Genomic DNA, 16,903 nt, shown 5'->3' with positions numbered 1-16,903 from the left:
CCATCCCCTGGCCTGGGGTGCAGGACCAGCCCTACCAGTTGGCAGAGTAAGGCAGCTGCCTCGGGTGGCAAATGCTGTAGGAACAGAGGCAGCTCTACAACCATTTATCTCTCTGTCTCTGAAGTCCAAAGCTGAGCACCCCTCCCATGAAGCCTGCCCTGCACCCCCTCCCCAAGCTAGCCAGCTCCCCTCAGGAGCAACGGAGGTCAGTTTCCCATGAGCAGTGTGAAATAAGCTTGCTAGTCCAGCCAACTTTCGTCTGTGGCACCTTTGCTTCAGGAAGTAAAATGTCCTGGGCTGGCTCTGGGCAGCTAGCTCTGGTTGTGCACTGATAGTGGAGCAAAATGTTCTTTGCACATGCTCAGATGCACGTTCCTTTCCTGGTCGAAACAAAATTTAAAAAATTCGTTCCAGTAGCACCTTTTTGTTGTTGTTCAGTCGTTCAGTCGTGTCCGACTCTTCGTGACCCCATGGACCAGAGCACGCCAGGCACGCCTATCCTTCACTGCCTCTCGCAGTTTGGCCAAACTCATGTTAGTAGCTTCGAGAACACTGTCCAACCATCTCATCCTCTGTCGTCCCCTTCTCCTTGTGTCCTCCATCTTTCCCAACATCAGGGTCTTTTCTAGGGAGTCTTCTCTTCTCATGAGGTGGCCAAAGTACTGGAGCCTCAACTTCAGGATCTGTCCTTCCAGTGAGCACTCAGGGCTGATTTCTTTAAGAATGGATAGGTTTGATCTTCTTGCAGTCCATGGGACTCTCAAGAGTCTCCTCCAGCACCATAATTCAAAAGCATCAATTCTTCGGCGATCAGCCTTCTTGATGGTCCAGCTCTCACTTCCGTACATTACTACTGGGAAAACCATAGCTTTAACTATACGGACCTTTGTCGGCAAGGTGATGTAGCACCTTAGAGACCAACTAAGTTTGTTCTTGGTATGAGCTTTTGTGTGCATGCACACTTCTTTAGATACACTTTAGATACACTTTAGATACACTTACACGTGCATGCACATGAAAGATCATACCAAGAACAAACTTAGTTGGTCTCTAAGGTGCTACTGGAAGGAATTTTTTATTTTTTATTTTTGTTTCGACTACGCCAGACCGACACGGCTACCTACCTGTTCCTTTCCTAGCACTGCTTGACATTCCTGCACGCACACACCCCATACATTTAAAGCACATAGCTTCCTCCAAAGTATCCTGGGAACTGTAGTTTGTTCAGGGTGCAGGGAATTGTTGCTCTGTGTGTGGGGGGGGGGTAAACTCCAGTTCCCAGGATTCTTTGGGGGGAAACAGTGTCCTTTAAACATACGGTTTGAAAACCGGGCACTTTGCCCCTTAAGATTACGCCGGATATGAACTCCATAATTTCTGCAGCCACATCCTCGCTCGTGCCCTTCTCGGGATCAATAAGCCCTCGCATCTCAACTTCCCTCCCTTCCCTAGGGCTTATTTGGTCTGTGTTTATCCTGCTCCTTGCCAGCTTCCACATGACCTCCAGGTAAAGCAGGGACGGCTGGTCTCTCTCCAGATGCACACATCAGAGTATCCCCAAAGTGGCTGCCTGCCGTTAGCCGCTCAATTAATTGATTTGCTGGCCGTTTCTTTTCCGGAATCAGATCTGTGACCGACCCCCTTGTTTGCAGCTCCTTTATCGCGAAAGGGCAGGGATAGAGCTTGCAAGTGTTTCTTTGTCCTTTCTCCCGAGGGGGGACCTGTTGTGTCTGGATGGAAACGCATCAGTATGCCGTTTGGAGGCTGCTGAGTCCCTGGTGCCGTCAGTCTGGTACCCAGAAAGACTCTCTGCTCTGCTTAAACCGAAGACGTACGAAAAGGTTGCAATAGGCAAAGAGGCCTTTTATCTTCTTGAAAACACCTGACTTCTTCTTTGGTGTCATTTTCCTCTGCTTTCTTCTCCCACGGCATCTTCAGCTCGTCTTGACTATATATATAAAAAAAAGAATTAAAAAATGCCAGCTGGATCTCTTAAAGCTTTTAATTGCTTTGGCTTCTGTTCTATGTTACAGGAAGCTTCCTGTTCCGATAGGGTTGGTGGCAGCCACTCTTTGAAATGCTCGCGTCTCCAAATTTTGTGATGTAATTCTCTAGCTGAAAAATATGTGGACTGGGGTTAAGGGTGCCAAAGAAGCGTACGTTTCTGAAAACAGCATATATACATGCATTATATTGGGGGAAACCGCTTACGGTGATGTGTATCAGGCTATATGGTATAATTATTATTATTATTATTATTATTATTATTATTTATTACTATTATTTGTACCCCGCCCATCTGGCTGGATTTCCCCAGCCACTCTGGGCGGCTTCCAACAAAAATCAGATACAAAAATATTACACATTAAAAACTTCCCTGAGAAGGGCTGCCTTCAGGTATTTTCTGAATGTCAGGTAGTTATTTATCTCCTTGACCTGTGATGGGAGGGCGTTCCACAGGGCGGGTGCCACTACCGAGGAGGCCCTCTGCCTGGTTCCCTGTAGCTTTGCTTCTCGCAGTGAGGGAACTGCCAGAAAGCCCTCGGCACTGGATCTCAGTGTCCGGGCTGAATGATGGGGGTGGAGACGCTCCTTCAGGTATACAGGACCGAGGCCGTTTAGGGCTTTAAAGGTCAGCACCAATACAATGGTGGTACCTTGGTTTCCTAACAGCTTGGCCCCCGAACAAATTGGCTTCCGAACGCCGCAAACCCAGAAGTAAGCGTTCCGGTTTGCAAATGCCTTGGTTTGCGAATGTTTTGGAAGTCGAACGGACTTCAAGAACGGATTGAGTTCGAGAACCAAGTTACCACTGTATATAGATCTGGGCAAATTTGCACTAAAAGGCTGGTGAATTTTCATGAAGACTTAAAAAAAAATTGCAAACTGGTGCAGATGGACTAAAATCTCTGAAGTCTCTCAGCCTCACTCACCTCACAGAGTGTTTGTTGTGGGGGAGGAAGGGAAAGGAGAATGTTAGCCGCTTGGAGACTCCTTCAGGTAGTGATAAAGCGGGATATCAAATCCAAACTCTTCTTCTCTTCTAAAGAAGAATAAGTAGACTTGCACACACTAGCCAGCTTCCGTTTTGACTTGAAATGTTCATTTTGGGGTTCTCAGAAGTATGTAAAGGCAAGAAGCCGGCAGGGGGAACGCCAGCCCACAATGGCTCCTGCCTTGGAGGTGCCTGAACTGTGTTCCGGCATGCTCCAGCTGGGGAAAAAATCACCGCCATTGATCTGCTTCTGCATTAAAAGTAACTGAAAACCTTTCGTCTAACATGGTGGTGGGAAATGGGTGGTCCTCTAGTTGCATTTGGGCTCTAGCTCCTGTCAGCCCCAGCTGGCATGGTTCAATGGCTGGAGATTATGTGAGTTGTAGACTAGAGCGTGGGTGGCGCTGTGGGTTAAACCACAGAGCCTAGGGTTTGCTGATCAGAAGGTCAGCGGTTTGAATCCCCGCGACGGGGTGAGCTCCCATTGTTCGGTCCCTGCTCCTGCCAACCTAGCAGTTCGAAAGCACGTTGAAGTGCAAGTAGATAAATAGGCACCGCTCCGGCGGGAAGGTAAACGGCGTTTCCGTGCGCTGCTCTGGTTCGCCAGAAGCGGCTTAGTCATGCTGGCCACATGACCCGGAAGCTGTACGCCGGCTCCCTCGGCCTGTAAAGCGAGATGAGCGCCGCAACCCCAGAGTCGTCTGCGACAGGACCTAATGGTCAGGGGTCTCTTTACCTTTACCTTAGTCTAAAGAGCTGCATGTTTTCCCACTCCTGGTCTCATGTAACACACAGGCCAACAATCTCCGTCCTGTGTGCAAAACTCTTTCGCCATGGGATAAATGGCCATACAATACATTGCGAGCACAAGATGTTTGCTGTGGCTGTGCCTCTGCGATGGGTTGCCTCCTGCTAGGTCGCACACCGGCGCCCTGTCACTCATGCCCATTTGCACAATCGCTGGGCAGTGTGCGATGGAAATCACGTATCGGGGATGCTCTGCTGGGGGGAAATCTTTCCGCCTATTCCTCTAGCTAGACAAAGCTGCCTTCTCATCCCCACATAACCAAGGAGGGAGTTGGTACCACCCAGCAAACAAGCCCCTATTAAGGACCCGTGTTGTCAGATGAGCCTGAGAGATGTGTTGGCAGGGATGAATGTGCCCTTTGCATCTGGGGAGGGGAGGGGGTGGAAATAGACTTTCTCTGCCAAACGCTTGTCTTGGTTCTAAAGTGGCAATCTTAGGTCTAACTGCTCTGTAACTGCTTCTTAGATGGATCCTCGAGTGTCATGTAATGCCTGCAGCACTGTCAGAACTTCAGCCAGCTTTGGGTGTCAAACTTGGGACGCGGAGAGAAGGAATATCTGTTCCCTGGGGATTCAGCCTGGGTGACACAACCAACTCTGGGCGAAGGGAGGAGTGGCAGGGAGGGCAGCCATGCTTGCCCCCCCCCCCAAAAAAACATCTTTACACCATTAGGCTGGGGCTGGCCATGTGGTGTTCCCTAAAGGTAAAGGTAAATGTACCCCTGACAATTAGGTCCAGTCATGGATGACTCTGGGGTTGCGGCACTCGTCTTGCTACATAGGCCAAGGGAGCCAGCATTTATCTGCAGACAGCTTCTGGGTCATGTGGCCAGCATGACTAAGCTGCTTCTGGTGAACCAGAGCAGCACACGGAAATGTCATTGACCTTCCCGCTGGAGTGGTACCTATTTATCTACTTGCACTTCAACCTGCTTTCGAACTGCTAGGTTGGCAGGAGCAGGGACCGAGCAACGGGAGCTCACCCCGTTGCGGGGATTTGAACCGCCGACCTTCTGATCGGCAAGCCCTGGGCTCAGTGCTTTAGACCACAGCAGCACCCATGTTCCTTGTGGCGTTCCTTAGCCCCCTGTAAAAGTTCCTGAGTTGGGCTAGTTGGTCTGAGCAGAAGTGATTTTCATCAATGTGCATTGCAGAGGTCTGTCTCTTGCCATATGGACCTAACAGGTCCCTCTGGTTGTCATCAGACGCCCTTTTCCAGCTGCCTCTTCCAAGGAAAGTGCAAAAGATGGCAGCAAGAGAATGGTCCTTTTCTGTGGTGGCTCCCAGATTTAGGAGTGCTCTCCGCAGGGAAATGTACCTGCCACCAACATTGCTAGCCTTCAGCCGCCAGGCAGAAATATTCCTGTTTACCCAGGTGCTTGGATCTTAATTCAGTTATAACATGGTGGTATTCTAGTCTTTGAGTGGGGTGGTAGTTGTCCTTTTTGTTGAAGGATGAACAGTTTCACTATTCTTGTTTCTGTCTCTTATGGATTACAAGTGTCTCGTAGGTTGTTCTGAATTTTAACACTTGCATTAGCTGCTTTGAGGCTTTTTTTTTGTAAAAAGCAATGAACAAATATTGTTATAACAGCAAGTACCATCAATGCAGGCTCTCTGCTGGATGGTGTTGCTGCAGCTGTTTGGAGTAGCAACGGATGCGGGGAAATGGCTCTAGGCGATCTGCTTGTTGTGAGGTCCTTTTAGCTGCAGAAGCTCTTCCTCCCATTTTATTATAGAATCATAGAACTGTAGAGTCGGAAGGGAACCTCAAGGGTCATCCAGTCCAACCCCCTGCAATGCAGGAATCCCAGCTAAAGCACCCATGGCAGATTGGCATCCAACCTCCTTTTAAAAACGTCCAGTGAAAGTCCAGGACCTTCCAAAGTGAAAGTCCAGCACCTTTCAAAGCTGTATGTTCCATTGTCAGAAAGTTCACCCTAAAACATTTAGTTGGAACTTCAATCCATGGGTTCGGCTCCTACCCTCCAGAGCAGTAGAAAACAAGCTTCCTCCCTCTTCCATGGGACAGCCCTTGAGATACTTGAAGATGGCTATCATATCTCCTCTGCAGGCTAAACATACCCAACTTCCTCAACCCTTCCTCATAATGCTAGCAGTGGACACCCCCCACCCCCGCTGCTGCCTCTTCATTTTCCTGTCTGTGGCTTTCAGGCTTGAGACTAAGGGGCAACCTGCTCTATGACTCTCATCATGAGGAACATCTTGAGAAATCTGGTGGGGGGGGCTGGAGGGCTTTCTAAGAGGCACACGCAGCAGCCCCATCTAGCACAAAGCAAAGGGATGTTGTGAAATGTGCCTCTAGATCCCACTCGAATGCATGCAGGCTTCCTTACAGGGTTTCCCAGGTCCTGGAAGTGGATTTACGTGAGTATGGTATTATCACAGTGGACAAAGGTGTAGGGTGGCTTTTGAATAAGGTAAAGGGTAAAGGGACCCCTGACCATCAGGTCCAATCGTGTCCGACTCTGGGGTTGTGGCGCTCATCTCGCTCTATAGGCCGAGGGAGCCAGCGTTTGTCCACAGACAGCTTCCGGGTCATGTGGCCAGCATGATAAAGCCGCTTCTGGTGAACCAGAGCAGTGCACGGAAACGCCGTTTACCTTCCCGCTGGAGCGGTACCTATTTATCTACTTGCACTTTGACGTGCTTTCGAATTGCTAGGTGGTCAGGAGCAGGGACCGAGCAACGGGAGCTCAACCCGTGGCAGGGATTCGAACCGCCAACCTTCTGATCAGTAAGCCCTAGACTCTGTGGTTTAACCCACAGCGCCACCTGGCTTTTGAATACATGTGTTTAAAATAAAACTTTAAAGGAAGAAGTAGTGCACTGTTGGATCAGGCCCAGTAGCAGAGCTTCATGCTCCGGCACCGGGGGTGGGAAGCAGACAGGGGTGGGCTGGCGTGCGTTCTGGGGGCTGGGCACGCCGAGATGGAACCCTATCGGGATCACGCTGCCCGGGGCGCCCCAGCCCCTACGCCCTGCCCTTCCTATGCCAGTGATCAGGCCAAAGTCCAGCTGTTTTCACAGCATCTAACCCAATGCCTCTGCAAAGTCTGCAGGCAGAGTCTGCCTCATCCTCTGTGAGTTTGTCTGAGCCTCAATAAAAGCCCTATAGGTTGGTGGCCACCACTGGGTTTTGTGTGAGCGTATTCCAGAGTTTCAGCTAGTGTCGGTCCAACACTCAGCTTCATTGGGCGGCTCCCAAATTCCAGCATCTTGCTTGATGGAATGATGGTCTGATGCACCTGGACTTCCACATTTGAACATGAGGAGCGGGGTGTTTGCTGAATCGGCCCCGTGGCCCATGCAGTCCGACATCTTGTTTTCGTGCTGGCAAGCCAGATTCCCCAATGGGACAACGCCCACAGACTTCTCAAGAGACAAGTGTCTGAAAGTGGTTTCTCAAAACTTTAAACAACAACAACAACCCACTGGCAAGAAAGGGAAGGGAAAGCAGCAGAGGGGAAATGAGGGTTGCTCAGATGGCCAGTGGTGGAGTGGCTGAGGGTGAACAAATTGAACTTGAATCCTGGAAAGATGAAGGCCTTGTGGGTGGATGGTTCCTGTATCTTGGAGACAGGTCAACTGCCTGTTCTGGAAGGGGTTGAACTCTCCTCTGGTGGAGCAGCCATGCTGTTTGGAGAGTTCATATTGATGACCTGTCTCTATCACCAGAGGCCCAAGTGGCCTCGGTCCAGAATACCTGAAGGAGCGTCTCCACCCCCACCGTCCAGCCCCGAGGGCCTTCTGGCGGTTCCCTCCTTGCGAGAAGCCGTTACAGGGAACCAGGCAGAGGGCCTTCTCGGTAGTGGCACCCGCCCTGTGGCACGCTCTCCCACCAGATGTCAAAGAGAAAAACAACTACCAGGCTTTTAGAAGACGTCTGAAGGCAGCCCTGTTTAGGGAAGCTTTTAACGTTTGACGGACTATTGTATTTTAATATTCTGTTGGAAGCCGCCCAGAGTGGCTGGGGAAACCCAGCCAGATGGGCGGGGTATAAATAAATAAAATTATTATTATTATTATTATTATTATTATTATTATTATTATTATTATTATTATTATTTTGCAGCCAGAAGTGCCTTTTTACCAGCTCCAACTAGTACACTAGAGGTGGACTATGACAGCCTGACCACAGTGGCTCATAGATTGGCAACCCCAAGGCTTGATTACTGTTCCATGCTTTATATGGGGCTGCTGTTGTATCTGGTCCAGAAGCTTTAACTAATGCAGAATGCAGCAGTCAGATGGTTCACAGTAGCAGATTCCTGGCAACGTGTTACTCTGAACTGTCTGATTCATTGTGCTCCACCTCGATCCCTGGGAATCCTCTGATGGAGCAGTTGTGGTGGTTCCCCATGTGGCTTGGTGGACCTTCACCAGGGACTGAGCTCTTAGTGCAACATGCCCTGCCCTGTGGAATTCCCTGCCAGTAGAGCATTTCAGCAAAAAACCATCCCTCCCTTCCCTCTGACAGTGTCTGAAAACTATATTGTTAAGGCCTTTGCAACATGAATCTTCTCTTTGTAGCCATTTGGCGTTTATTGATGTTTTAATGGTGTTTTTTACGAATGCTTTCTGCTGGTTTTATTCTTTCATGTTGCACAGTGCCTTGATATATATTGTTTTGAAAGTGTAAATATGTAAATACATAAATCTAGGTCAGTATTTTTACACTAACTGGCAGCGGTTCTCAAACAAGGAGCTTTCCAATGCCTAACTGGAGATGCCGGGGATCGAACCTGGGGTGCTCTGCTGCTGCTTTGAAGCAGTGTGTCTCCACTAAGGAGGTTAAAGAGACCCTGTAAGCAGAGGCATAGGAAGGTCGGGTGGTACCCGGTGTGGAAAATTTCTTGTCACCCCCCATTGATCCCTCCCCCCCCCATAAAAATGGTTTTATGTTATTTCATATTTTCTTACAAAGGAATAATAACAAGTAATAATAATTTTTTATATATATATCCCTCCCTCCCCGGCCAAAGTCGGGCTCAGGATGGCTAACATCAGATACATAACATTGGTATAAAATCTAACAATAATTAAATTACCTCCTAAAAACATCTCAAAATCAAATTAAAGTCTAATTAGATGGCTTTCCACAGGGTTAGGGTTGGGAACAGTAAGTGCTCCACTGAACTGAAAATTCAGCCATTACGACATGGGAAAACAGCCAAGTAAACAGCTATTTTGGTGGAGGAGGGTCAAGATATTAACCGATAAGCATGAAATTTCATATATAGCTATATCAGTGTTTTTCAACCTTTTTGGGGCAAAGGCACACTTGTTTCATGAAAAAAATCACGAGGCACACCTCCATTAGAAAATGTTAAAAAAAATTAACTCTGTGCCTATATTGACTATATATAAAGTAATTTTTCAATTTTTCCCACGGCACACCAGGCAACATCTCACTAGTGTGCCGCGGAACAGTGGTTGAAAAACACTGAGCTATATAATCCCTAGTATAGTAAGAAAAGACCTTTGGAGCAGGCATTTTCAAAAAAATAAAAGTTTTTTATGAACCGCCCTAGTAGGGCAGTAATTGTTCCTTGATCATTTGTCACCCCCTCCATTATGGAACATGGGGCGGACTGCCCCTTACACCCCCCCCCCCCCTTGCTATGCCCCTGCCTGTAAGTGCCATTGACCTCCCTTGACTACTAGCTCTGTGGCTGGGGGGGGGGGAGAAAGAGTGGACAGGAGGAAGTTATGTCAAAAATGAAAGTTGCAGGTCAGGCTCCTAAGCTCCTGAATGAAGTCTTGTGGACAGAGCACAGGAGCAGAGATGTCTGACGGCAGGCAGCCTTGGAAGCCATTGAGTGCTTCAAAAACCCATCGCTCTGATCTTGGAAGGAGATGGAGACGTAAATTTGTACACTAAACTGCATAGAGGAGCAGATTGAAGTATGGAAGGAAGGAAGGGGCAAACATGTATGGCCTAGCACTGTCCAGAAGAGGGCAACCAAAATGGTCAAAGGCCTGGAAACGATGCCTTATGAGGAACGGCTTAGGGAGCCGGGTATGTTTAGCCTGGAGAAGAGAAGGTTAAGGGGTGATAGGATAGCCATGTTCAAATATATCAAAGGATGTCATATAGAGGAGGGTGAAAGGTTGTTTTCTGGTGCTCCAGAGAAGCGGACACGGGGCAATGGATTCAAACTACAAGAAAGAAGATTCCACCTAAACATTAAGAAGAACTTCCTGACAGTGAGAGCTGTTCGGCAGTGGGATTTGCTGCCAAGGAGTGTGGTGGAGTCTCCTTCTTTGGAGGTCTTTAAGCGGAGGCTTGACAGCCATCTGTCAGGAATGCTTTGATGGTGTTTCCTGCTTGGCAGGGGGTTGGACTGGATGGCCCTTGTGGTCTCTTCCAACTCTATGATTCTGTGAGTGGGGAGGGGGAGATGGCGCAATGGCTGTGAATTTTGGGGGAGGCAGCTTCTCAGAGACAAGTGACTGGGAACGGGGGTACAGAACTTAAGAGGTTTTGGTCTGATCCCCTAGGGCTCCTTTTATATTACTCTTGCAATAAAAATAGGTGTCGGAGGGAAAGTTTAGGAGGGCCCATGGCCTGGGTCCTTAAACAGCGTCAGAGCTGACGATTTATTCACTGAGAACCAAATTCCAAAAGTTGCATTTATTTTAAAGAAATAAGCTACTTTGGCTTTTGAATTTATTATTGGACCTGTGATTCCTGATTCTCTATTGCAGGGGTGGCCAACTCCCAAGAGACTGCGATCTACTCACAGCGTTAAAAAAACTGGCAGTGATCTACCCCCTTTTGGGGGGTTCAGGTCAAAGTTGTTGAACTTTTTTTAGGAAGGAGGTAAAATGTTGAACTTTTTTTTAGGGGAGCCCCAGTTCCGCTTCTTTGGGGGGAGCCAATGATCTGCCAGTGATCTACCACAAACGTTCAGTGATCTACTGGTAGATCACAATCTACCTGTTGGACATGCCTGCTCTATTGAAACCTCGGGGTGGGGAGGAGATTAAAGATGTTGGTCAGGTCAGCCTCCTGACCTGGACAGTTTGGTCTCCACCCCCTCATCCTTCTACAAGATGGATGAGGATCTTGCTGCAGTTGCTTCTTTCCTATATTCTGTACATGCTCAGGTGCACTCTCTCTCTCTCTCTCTCTCTCTCCCCCTCCTTTCCAAGTCTGAAGCTTAGCATCTAAAGCAGATTCCTACAAGTTTAGCTCAGTACTAAACACAGAGAGGCACTGTGCTATGAATCTGAAGAAGTGTGCATGCACACAAAAGCTCATACTAATAACAAACTTAGTTGGTCTCTAAGGTGCTAGAAATTGGCCCTGAGTGCTCACTAGAAGGACAGATCTTGAAGTTGAGGCTCCAGTACTTTGGCCACCTCATGAGAAGAGAAGACTCCCTAGAAAAGACCCTGATGTTGGGAAAGATGGAGGGCACAAGGAGAAGGGGACGACAGAGGATGAGATGGTTGGACAGTGTTCTCGAAGCTACCAACATGAGTCTGACCAAACTGCGGGAGGCAGTGGAGGATAGGGGTGCCTGGCGTGCTCTGGTCCATGGGGTCACGAAGAGTCGGACACGACTGAACGACTGAACAACAACAACAACAACAACAAGGTGCTACTGGAATGAATTTATTTTATTTTTTATTTTGTTTGTGCTGTGGAGACTACGGGTGTGGTGTTCAGCTACATTTTACTGAAATGAATGAGCACTGCTAAATGGGGTCCATTCATTTCCATAGGTCTCCTCTGTGCAAGTTGAATACCACCCTATGCCAGATGCAGGCTCTGCACTCATACCAGGCTGCCTTACCTAAACTAAAAAGAGATGGAACAAAATAAAAAATAAAACAAAATTCCTTCCAGTAGCACCTTAGAGACCAACTAAGTTTGTTCTTGGTATGAGCTTTCGTGTGCATGCACACTTCTTCAGATACCGAGATGGTGTGCATTTTGCGAACAGAAGCCCAGATCCATTCCCCAGCACTTTCCAGCAGAAAGGAGCCTAGATAGGAGGGCTGGTGGAGAGTTTTCCCTGCCTAAATTCTTGGGAGGCCCCTCCCTCATCGCAGTAGTAGACCCTACTAAGCTAGAGAGGTTTGGTTCAGGACCCTATCTTCAAAGGTAGATCCCTCTCTTCTTGTTCAGGAATAAATATCTATTAGCCTCTCTCTCCTCCTCCTCCTCCCTGGAATGAAATCCTTCCTGATTTCTGTGCTTCCTGTTTATTTCCTGCCACCATCATCAGCTCACCTCCTTCCTGCATCCCAGTTGTCTAACAGTTCCATCCTATTCCCCGGGCAGACTTTCCATTCATTTCACTGAAGCTTTTATCAGCGCTCTCTCTCTCTCTCTCAATCTCTCTCTCTCTCTCAATCTCTCTCTCTCTCTCTCTCTCTCTCTCTCTCTCTCTCTCTCTCTCTCTCTCTCTATTTCTCTTTCTTTCTTTCTCTCTCTCTCTATTTCTCTTTCTTGCATTTTCCTTGGGGAAGAGTTGGAGTGGTAGCTGGGAATGCAAGAGGAGCGCGCGCGGGGGGGTGTAGGTTGGGGGGGGGAGGAGAGAGTCCGCAGACGGAAGCACTTTGGCAGGAGCCAGACTTTGTGCAACAGGGAGTCTCCAATTCTCCCACTGACCCCTCCCTCCCCGTCTCATTTTCAGGCTTCTTTTGAAAGCCTGGGGAGAAGGATCCAGGAGTGTTTTTTCAGGAGACAAAAGCTGCCTTCCTTCGCAAAGGGAAGGGCAAGCAAAGGGAGGGGAGGAAGCCTCTGAATTCTCCCAGCCCACCTTAAGAAAAACAATGTGCGGCTGATTCCAGGCAGGCAGGGGTGACCTTACAAAACACAAAAAAAAGCAAGTTGGCTTGGAGCGAGGCAGGCAGGCAGTCGTAGTGGTACAGCCTCCCTTGTGCTCTTTTCTCTCTCCCCCCACCCCCTCCAGTCCTTTCTTCCGATCGCCTCTGTCCAGCTTGCTTTGTGAAAAGCTAGCTTGGGGAGAGAAAACTAGGACTGCGTGGAGCCGTTCCCAAAAAGCTGGCTTGCCTACTAGAGGGAGAGGGGGGGGGGCTGGGGACACGACTCTTTCTTTTCTCCTGAACTGCTACATTGTTGGAAAAGAACCAGAGCCCCATCAATGCTAGGCAACGGGAGGGGGGTGGGGGTGGGATGTCGCTGAACCAGCAGCAGCCGAGAGCTGAAGGAGCTGCAGAGAGACACAATCTGACTGACAAGAGCGGCTAGGCAGGGTCCAAGGGCTGCAAAGGTGACACGGAAGAGCCCACGCACCCCCCGTGTCCGCAGGGGTCTCTCTTCTTCTCCTCTTTTCCTGCAGATGCTGCTGCCTCCCCGTCTCCTCCTGGCATTGCTGCTTGGGGGGGGGGGGTTGCAAAACCCCAGCCCCATTCCGAGGAAATGTTTTTTTCCTCTGCAAAAAAGGGAAAAAAACATCTCCCCGTCTTCTTCTTCTTCTGGTTTCTTGTGACTCTTAAGGTTTCCTAGTGAGACTGGTGGAAAGGCCTGGAAGAGGAGGAGGAGGAGGAGGAGGAACAGGGAAGGGAAGGGAGGGGGGCACCCCAGCAGCCTGGGCATGTGACTGCCTGCCTGAGCAAAAAGTGGCGATTTTTTTTTTTTTTCCGCCGGTCCCCGGGCGAGCGAGGAGCGCGCGTGTGTCTGCGTGTCTGGGGCGCTGCGCGCTGCAGCGGATGCTGGCCAGGTGAGTCTGTGCACGGGTGCGTGGCTGTGTTTGCGTACGTGCTTTGCCAGGCACCCCGGAAAGGATGTTGTTGCACAGTTTTTTTCTTTCCCCCCTGGTGCGCCCTCTCCTCCCCTCTCCCTGCCGCTGCCCCGATGTTGTCCTCTCTGTAAAATATTAATCTCCTTTTAACCGTTCTTAGCTGGGGATGTGTCAGGAGGAAGGAGATGGAGGTGGGGGGGCATGTAACTCCTGATTTCATCGGCTCTGAAAAATAGGTTGGGTTTGGGCTCTCCCCCACCCTGCCGATGTCTGTAGACGAGGAAGTAAGGGTTGGCTTCCTCATTTTGGGGATGGAGTGATGCGCGGTTTGTTTTCTTCCTCTTTCTTAGCTTCATCTGCTCTTCTCTCAGAGAGAGAGAGCCGCTAGAAGCACCCTCTGATTTCCTCTTCATGGAACTCTCTTTTTCCCCCTTTCCCCTTCTTCCCTCCAGTAGCAAATGACCATGGACGCTCCCGGGCTTTCTTCCAGAGGGTTGCTGACCTGTCTCCTGCCTCCCCTGCTGCTGTTCTGTAGCTGGTCAGGTAAGAAGAGCTTGTTTCCTTTTTTCATCCAGGGCATCTTCTGCTAAAGGACATACATGTCTGGGTTTTGACTTCGATCTGTTCGCCTCCCACCCCCCCAGTCCTTCTCCTTGCAAAAACCAGTTGTCTGGTCTTGGCATCGTCTTCGGTTGTCGCAGCAAAAGGACGGATTTGTGTTTTTGTCATTCTTTCTTATTTGGTTTGAGGGAGCATTTGCAGGGCTGATGAGTTGGTTAGGAGAAAGACCTTGTTCCCTCTCCTTCCTTGCAAGATCGCCCTCCCCCACCCCCCACCCCGCTCCAAACACCACCTACCTACTGTTTCTACATAGGTTGTGCAAGGGCACGCTCAGGAAATGTTCCCTAAAAAGCTGGTGATATGCAAAGGGTTCCGAATGACAATAATGTTGAGCTTGGTTTGTGAAGGTGCTGGTACTGTTGCAGGAGGCGCTGAGACTGCCTGGCATTTGGCTGGCATGCACAATGAGGTGCCCGAGGAGACGAGGAGAGGAGAGGAGAGCTTCGGAGATTAGATGGGTATCTTGTGACTTCACTGCCTGTCTGCTTGCAGAGTGAGGAGGTTGTGCTGCTGGATTTAGCACTTGTGTCGCTTTTTAAGGACTCGACGGCACCTGCCATCTCTTTACAACGATCCTGTAAGGCGGGGCAGCATTGTCTCAGTGTGATTTATATGGACTATGTTTAGCAACAAGAGTGATTGTGATGTGTGTGTGTGTGTGTGTGTGTGCATGCGTGCAAACAGTTCTACCTTCATAAATCCCTGAACTGCTCAGGTCTTTCGTACTTCGAGAGATCACCTCTTACGTTCACTGCAAACTTGGGTTCGCTGGCAATGCCCTCTGGAAAGTGGCTTGACCTATTGGCAACGGCAGGAGATGTTCCAGTGGTTTTGCCTTTGCTAAACCTCTTTTTCACCAGAGGGTCACCAAAGTCTGGGCTCCGGGGCATCTTTCTGGAGGCTGTGGGCAACTTGGCTGCTCCAGCAGGCGTTGAGTGATGGAGACAGCATGAGCTCTGCGTGTTCGTCTATCTTTATCCCATTTATATTATTGACTTGCTGGCTGTTTTACCTGAAGGGATAGAAACTGTACGTTGCAAGGCACCGCTTCTCAGCTTGAACGGCTCTCTCTTGCTCTAGGAACTGTTCCTTGAAGTCAGTTGCTCTTCCCATTTTACAGGTGGACGCTGCTAGATTGGAAAGGGTGTGTCTTGAACACCCCACTGCCACCCCCCCCCTGGAATTATGTCTCAGCCGAACTGCCTTAGATCCTGTCCTGCCAATATTTGGGGGGCAACCCTGTATAATGCCAATAGATGTCTAAAAGCACACCCCCTTTTTAGGTTTTGAGATAGTTACAAAATACAGCCCTGCACCTTGAAGATGACCTCCAGCGCTTCTGGGAGAATCTAAATGCATTTGTGCATGCTGTCAAAACCTCTCTCCAAGTCTCTCATCCTTACAATGGGAATACTGGTGTGGCTTTGATGTGGCACTTGTAATGGCAGGTTAATTGGAGAGCTGGCTAGGATCCAGCTGGCTGTGTACTGCAACAATTGCCCGAAGGCAAGAGGATATCCTATACATCCCCAGCATGTCCTTGCCCAACCTTTTATTTGGAAAGTTTTCAAAAAGGAGGTTCTGCTGCCTCCCTGGCTTCCTGATAGGTGCCCATCCAACCTACGCTAATTGCCATCGTAGGCAGCTCTATTCTGTGGCTTAGATGCTGCTTAAAAGTTACGTTTTTGGTTAAACCGTAGGGAGGGAGAGAATACACATGCCTTATATGAAGATCATAGGTCCATAGCCTGCAGTATGGCAAGGTTGGTAGAGCAGAAGACTCTTAATGCCAGGGTTGTGTGTTCAAGCCCCATGTCGGACAAAAGGATTCCTGCATTGTAGGGGGTTGGGCTAGATGACCCTTGGGATCCCTTCCAACTCTACAGTTCTGTGGTTCTATGAAGCTCAGTATACTCTGCACTGACTGGCAGCCTCTTTCCAGGGTTTCAGACAAGAGACATTCCCAGCCCTAACTGCAGATGCCAAGGGTCAAACCTGTTGCCCTCTGCATGCAAAGCAGATGCTATACTGCCGAACCAAGGCCCTATGCAAACAGAGAAAGCGGCTTTTGTAGAACGCTGCTTCGTGTGGCTCACTCAGTACGATCTACACTCTCCAGGGTTTCGGGCAGAAGCCATTTGCGGCCCTACCTGGAGATGCCCGAAACCAAATATGAGACCGTCTGCTTGCAGATGTTCTACCGCTGAAGTGCAAAGACCGCGCTGCAAATGAAATGTGTGTGCTACAGCCAGTGTTTTCCACAGGACCTTTGCAAGCAGCGTATGACTGTAGCCCGACTGTGCATGCTTTCTGGGAAGCTTATTAAGCCAGCATTCCCAAATGGGTGCTAAGTGCTAGGTTCTCTTTTGTGACTTCCATGGCACATCCGAGATACAATGATAACAATGTAAAGCAGCAAAGTTTTGGCGTGTACAGTGAATGCTCACAGCCTTTGCACACCCATGCGTGTGAGAATTCAGACAGAGGCCAGGGTTCCCAGCTGCACTAATCTGCCCAGCCACTTAAACATGTGAGTGTGTGTCGTAAATGATGTCCAAGTATCCTGCAGGGACCCATTGTAATGTGTGAGAACAACGCTGTGCATTTATTCACACTTCCAGCTCCCTAAACTGCTTGTTGTTCCAAAATGCTTATGCCTTTTATTAGACCAGTCGTTCCCAAATTTGGGCCTCCAGGTCAGGTATAGGCAAACTCGGCCCTCCAGAGTTATTGGGAC

The 16,903-nt window shown here is 49.2% G+C and overlaps 1 protein-coding gene across 3 annotated transcripts in view; it reads left to right on the top strand.

The window, feature by feature from the left end:
* LOC117049130 (tyrosine-protein phosphatase non-receptor type substrate 1-like) overlaps nt 1-16,903 on the top strand; it is a 163,016-nt gene that overhangs the window by 42,434 nt on the left and 103,679 nt on the right. The window contains exons 1-2 of one of the 3 annotated variants that reach the window (XM_033153809.1): nt 13,431-13,524; nt 13,998-14,088. In XM_033153809.1, coding sequence (XP_033009700.1) covers nt 14,004-14,088 — 85 coding nt within the window. In that variant the 5' untranslated portion in view covers nt 13,431-13,524; nt 13,998-14,003. Of the gene's footprint in view, nt 1-13,430; nt 13,525-13,997; nt 14,089-16,903 lie in introns of those variants that run through there. The other 2 variants (XM_033153810.1, XM_033153811.1) reach the window with 2 other exon arrangements.

The sequence above is a fragment of the Lacerta agilis genome, chromosome 6 (genome assembly GCF_009819535.1).
Source record: "Lacerta agilis isolate rLacAgi1 chromosome 6, rLacAgi1.pri, whole genome shotgun sequence".
NCBI lineage: Eukaryota > Metazoa > Chordata > Lepidosauria > Squamata > Lacertidae > Lacerta > Lacerta agilis.
Note: the sequence above shows the minus strand (reverse complement) of the source record. Positions and strands in the feature narration are given on the sequence as shown.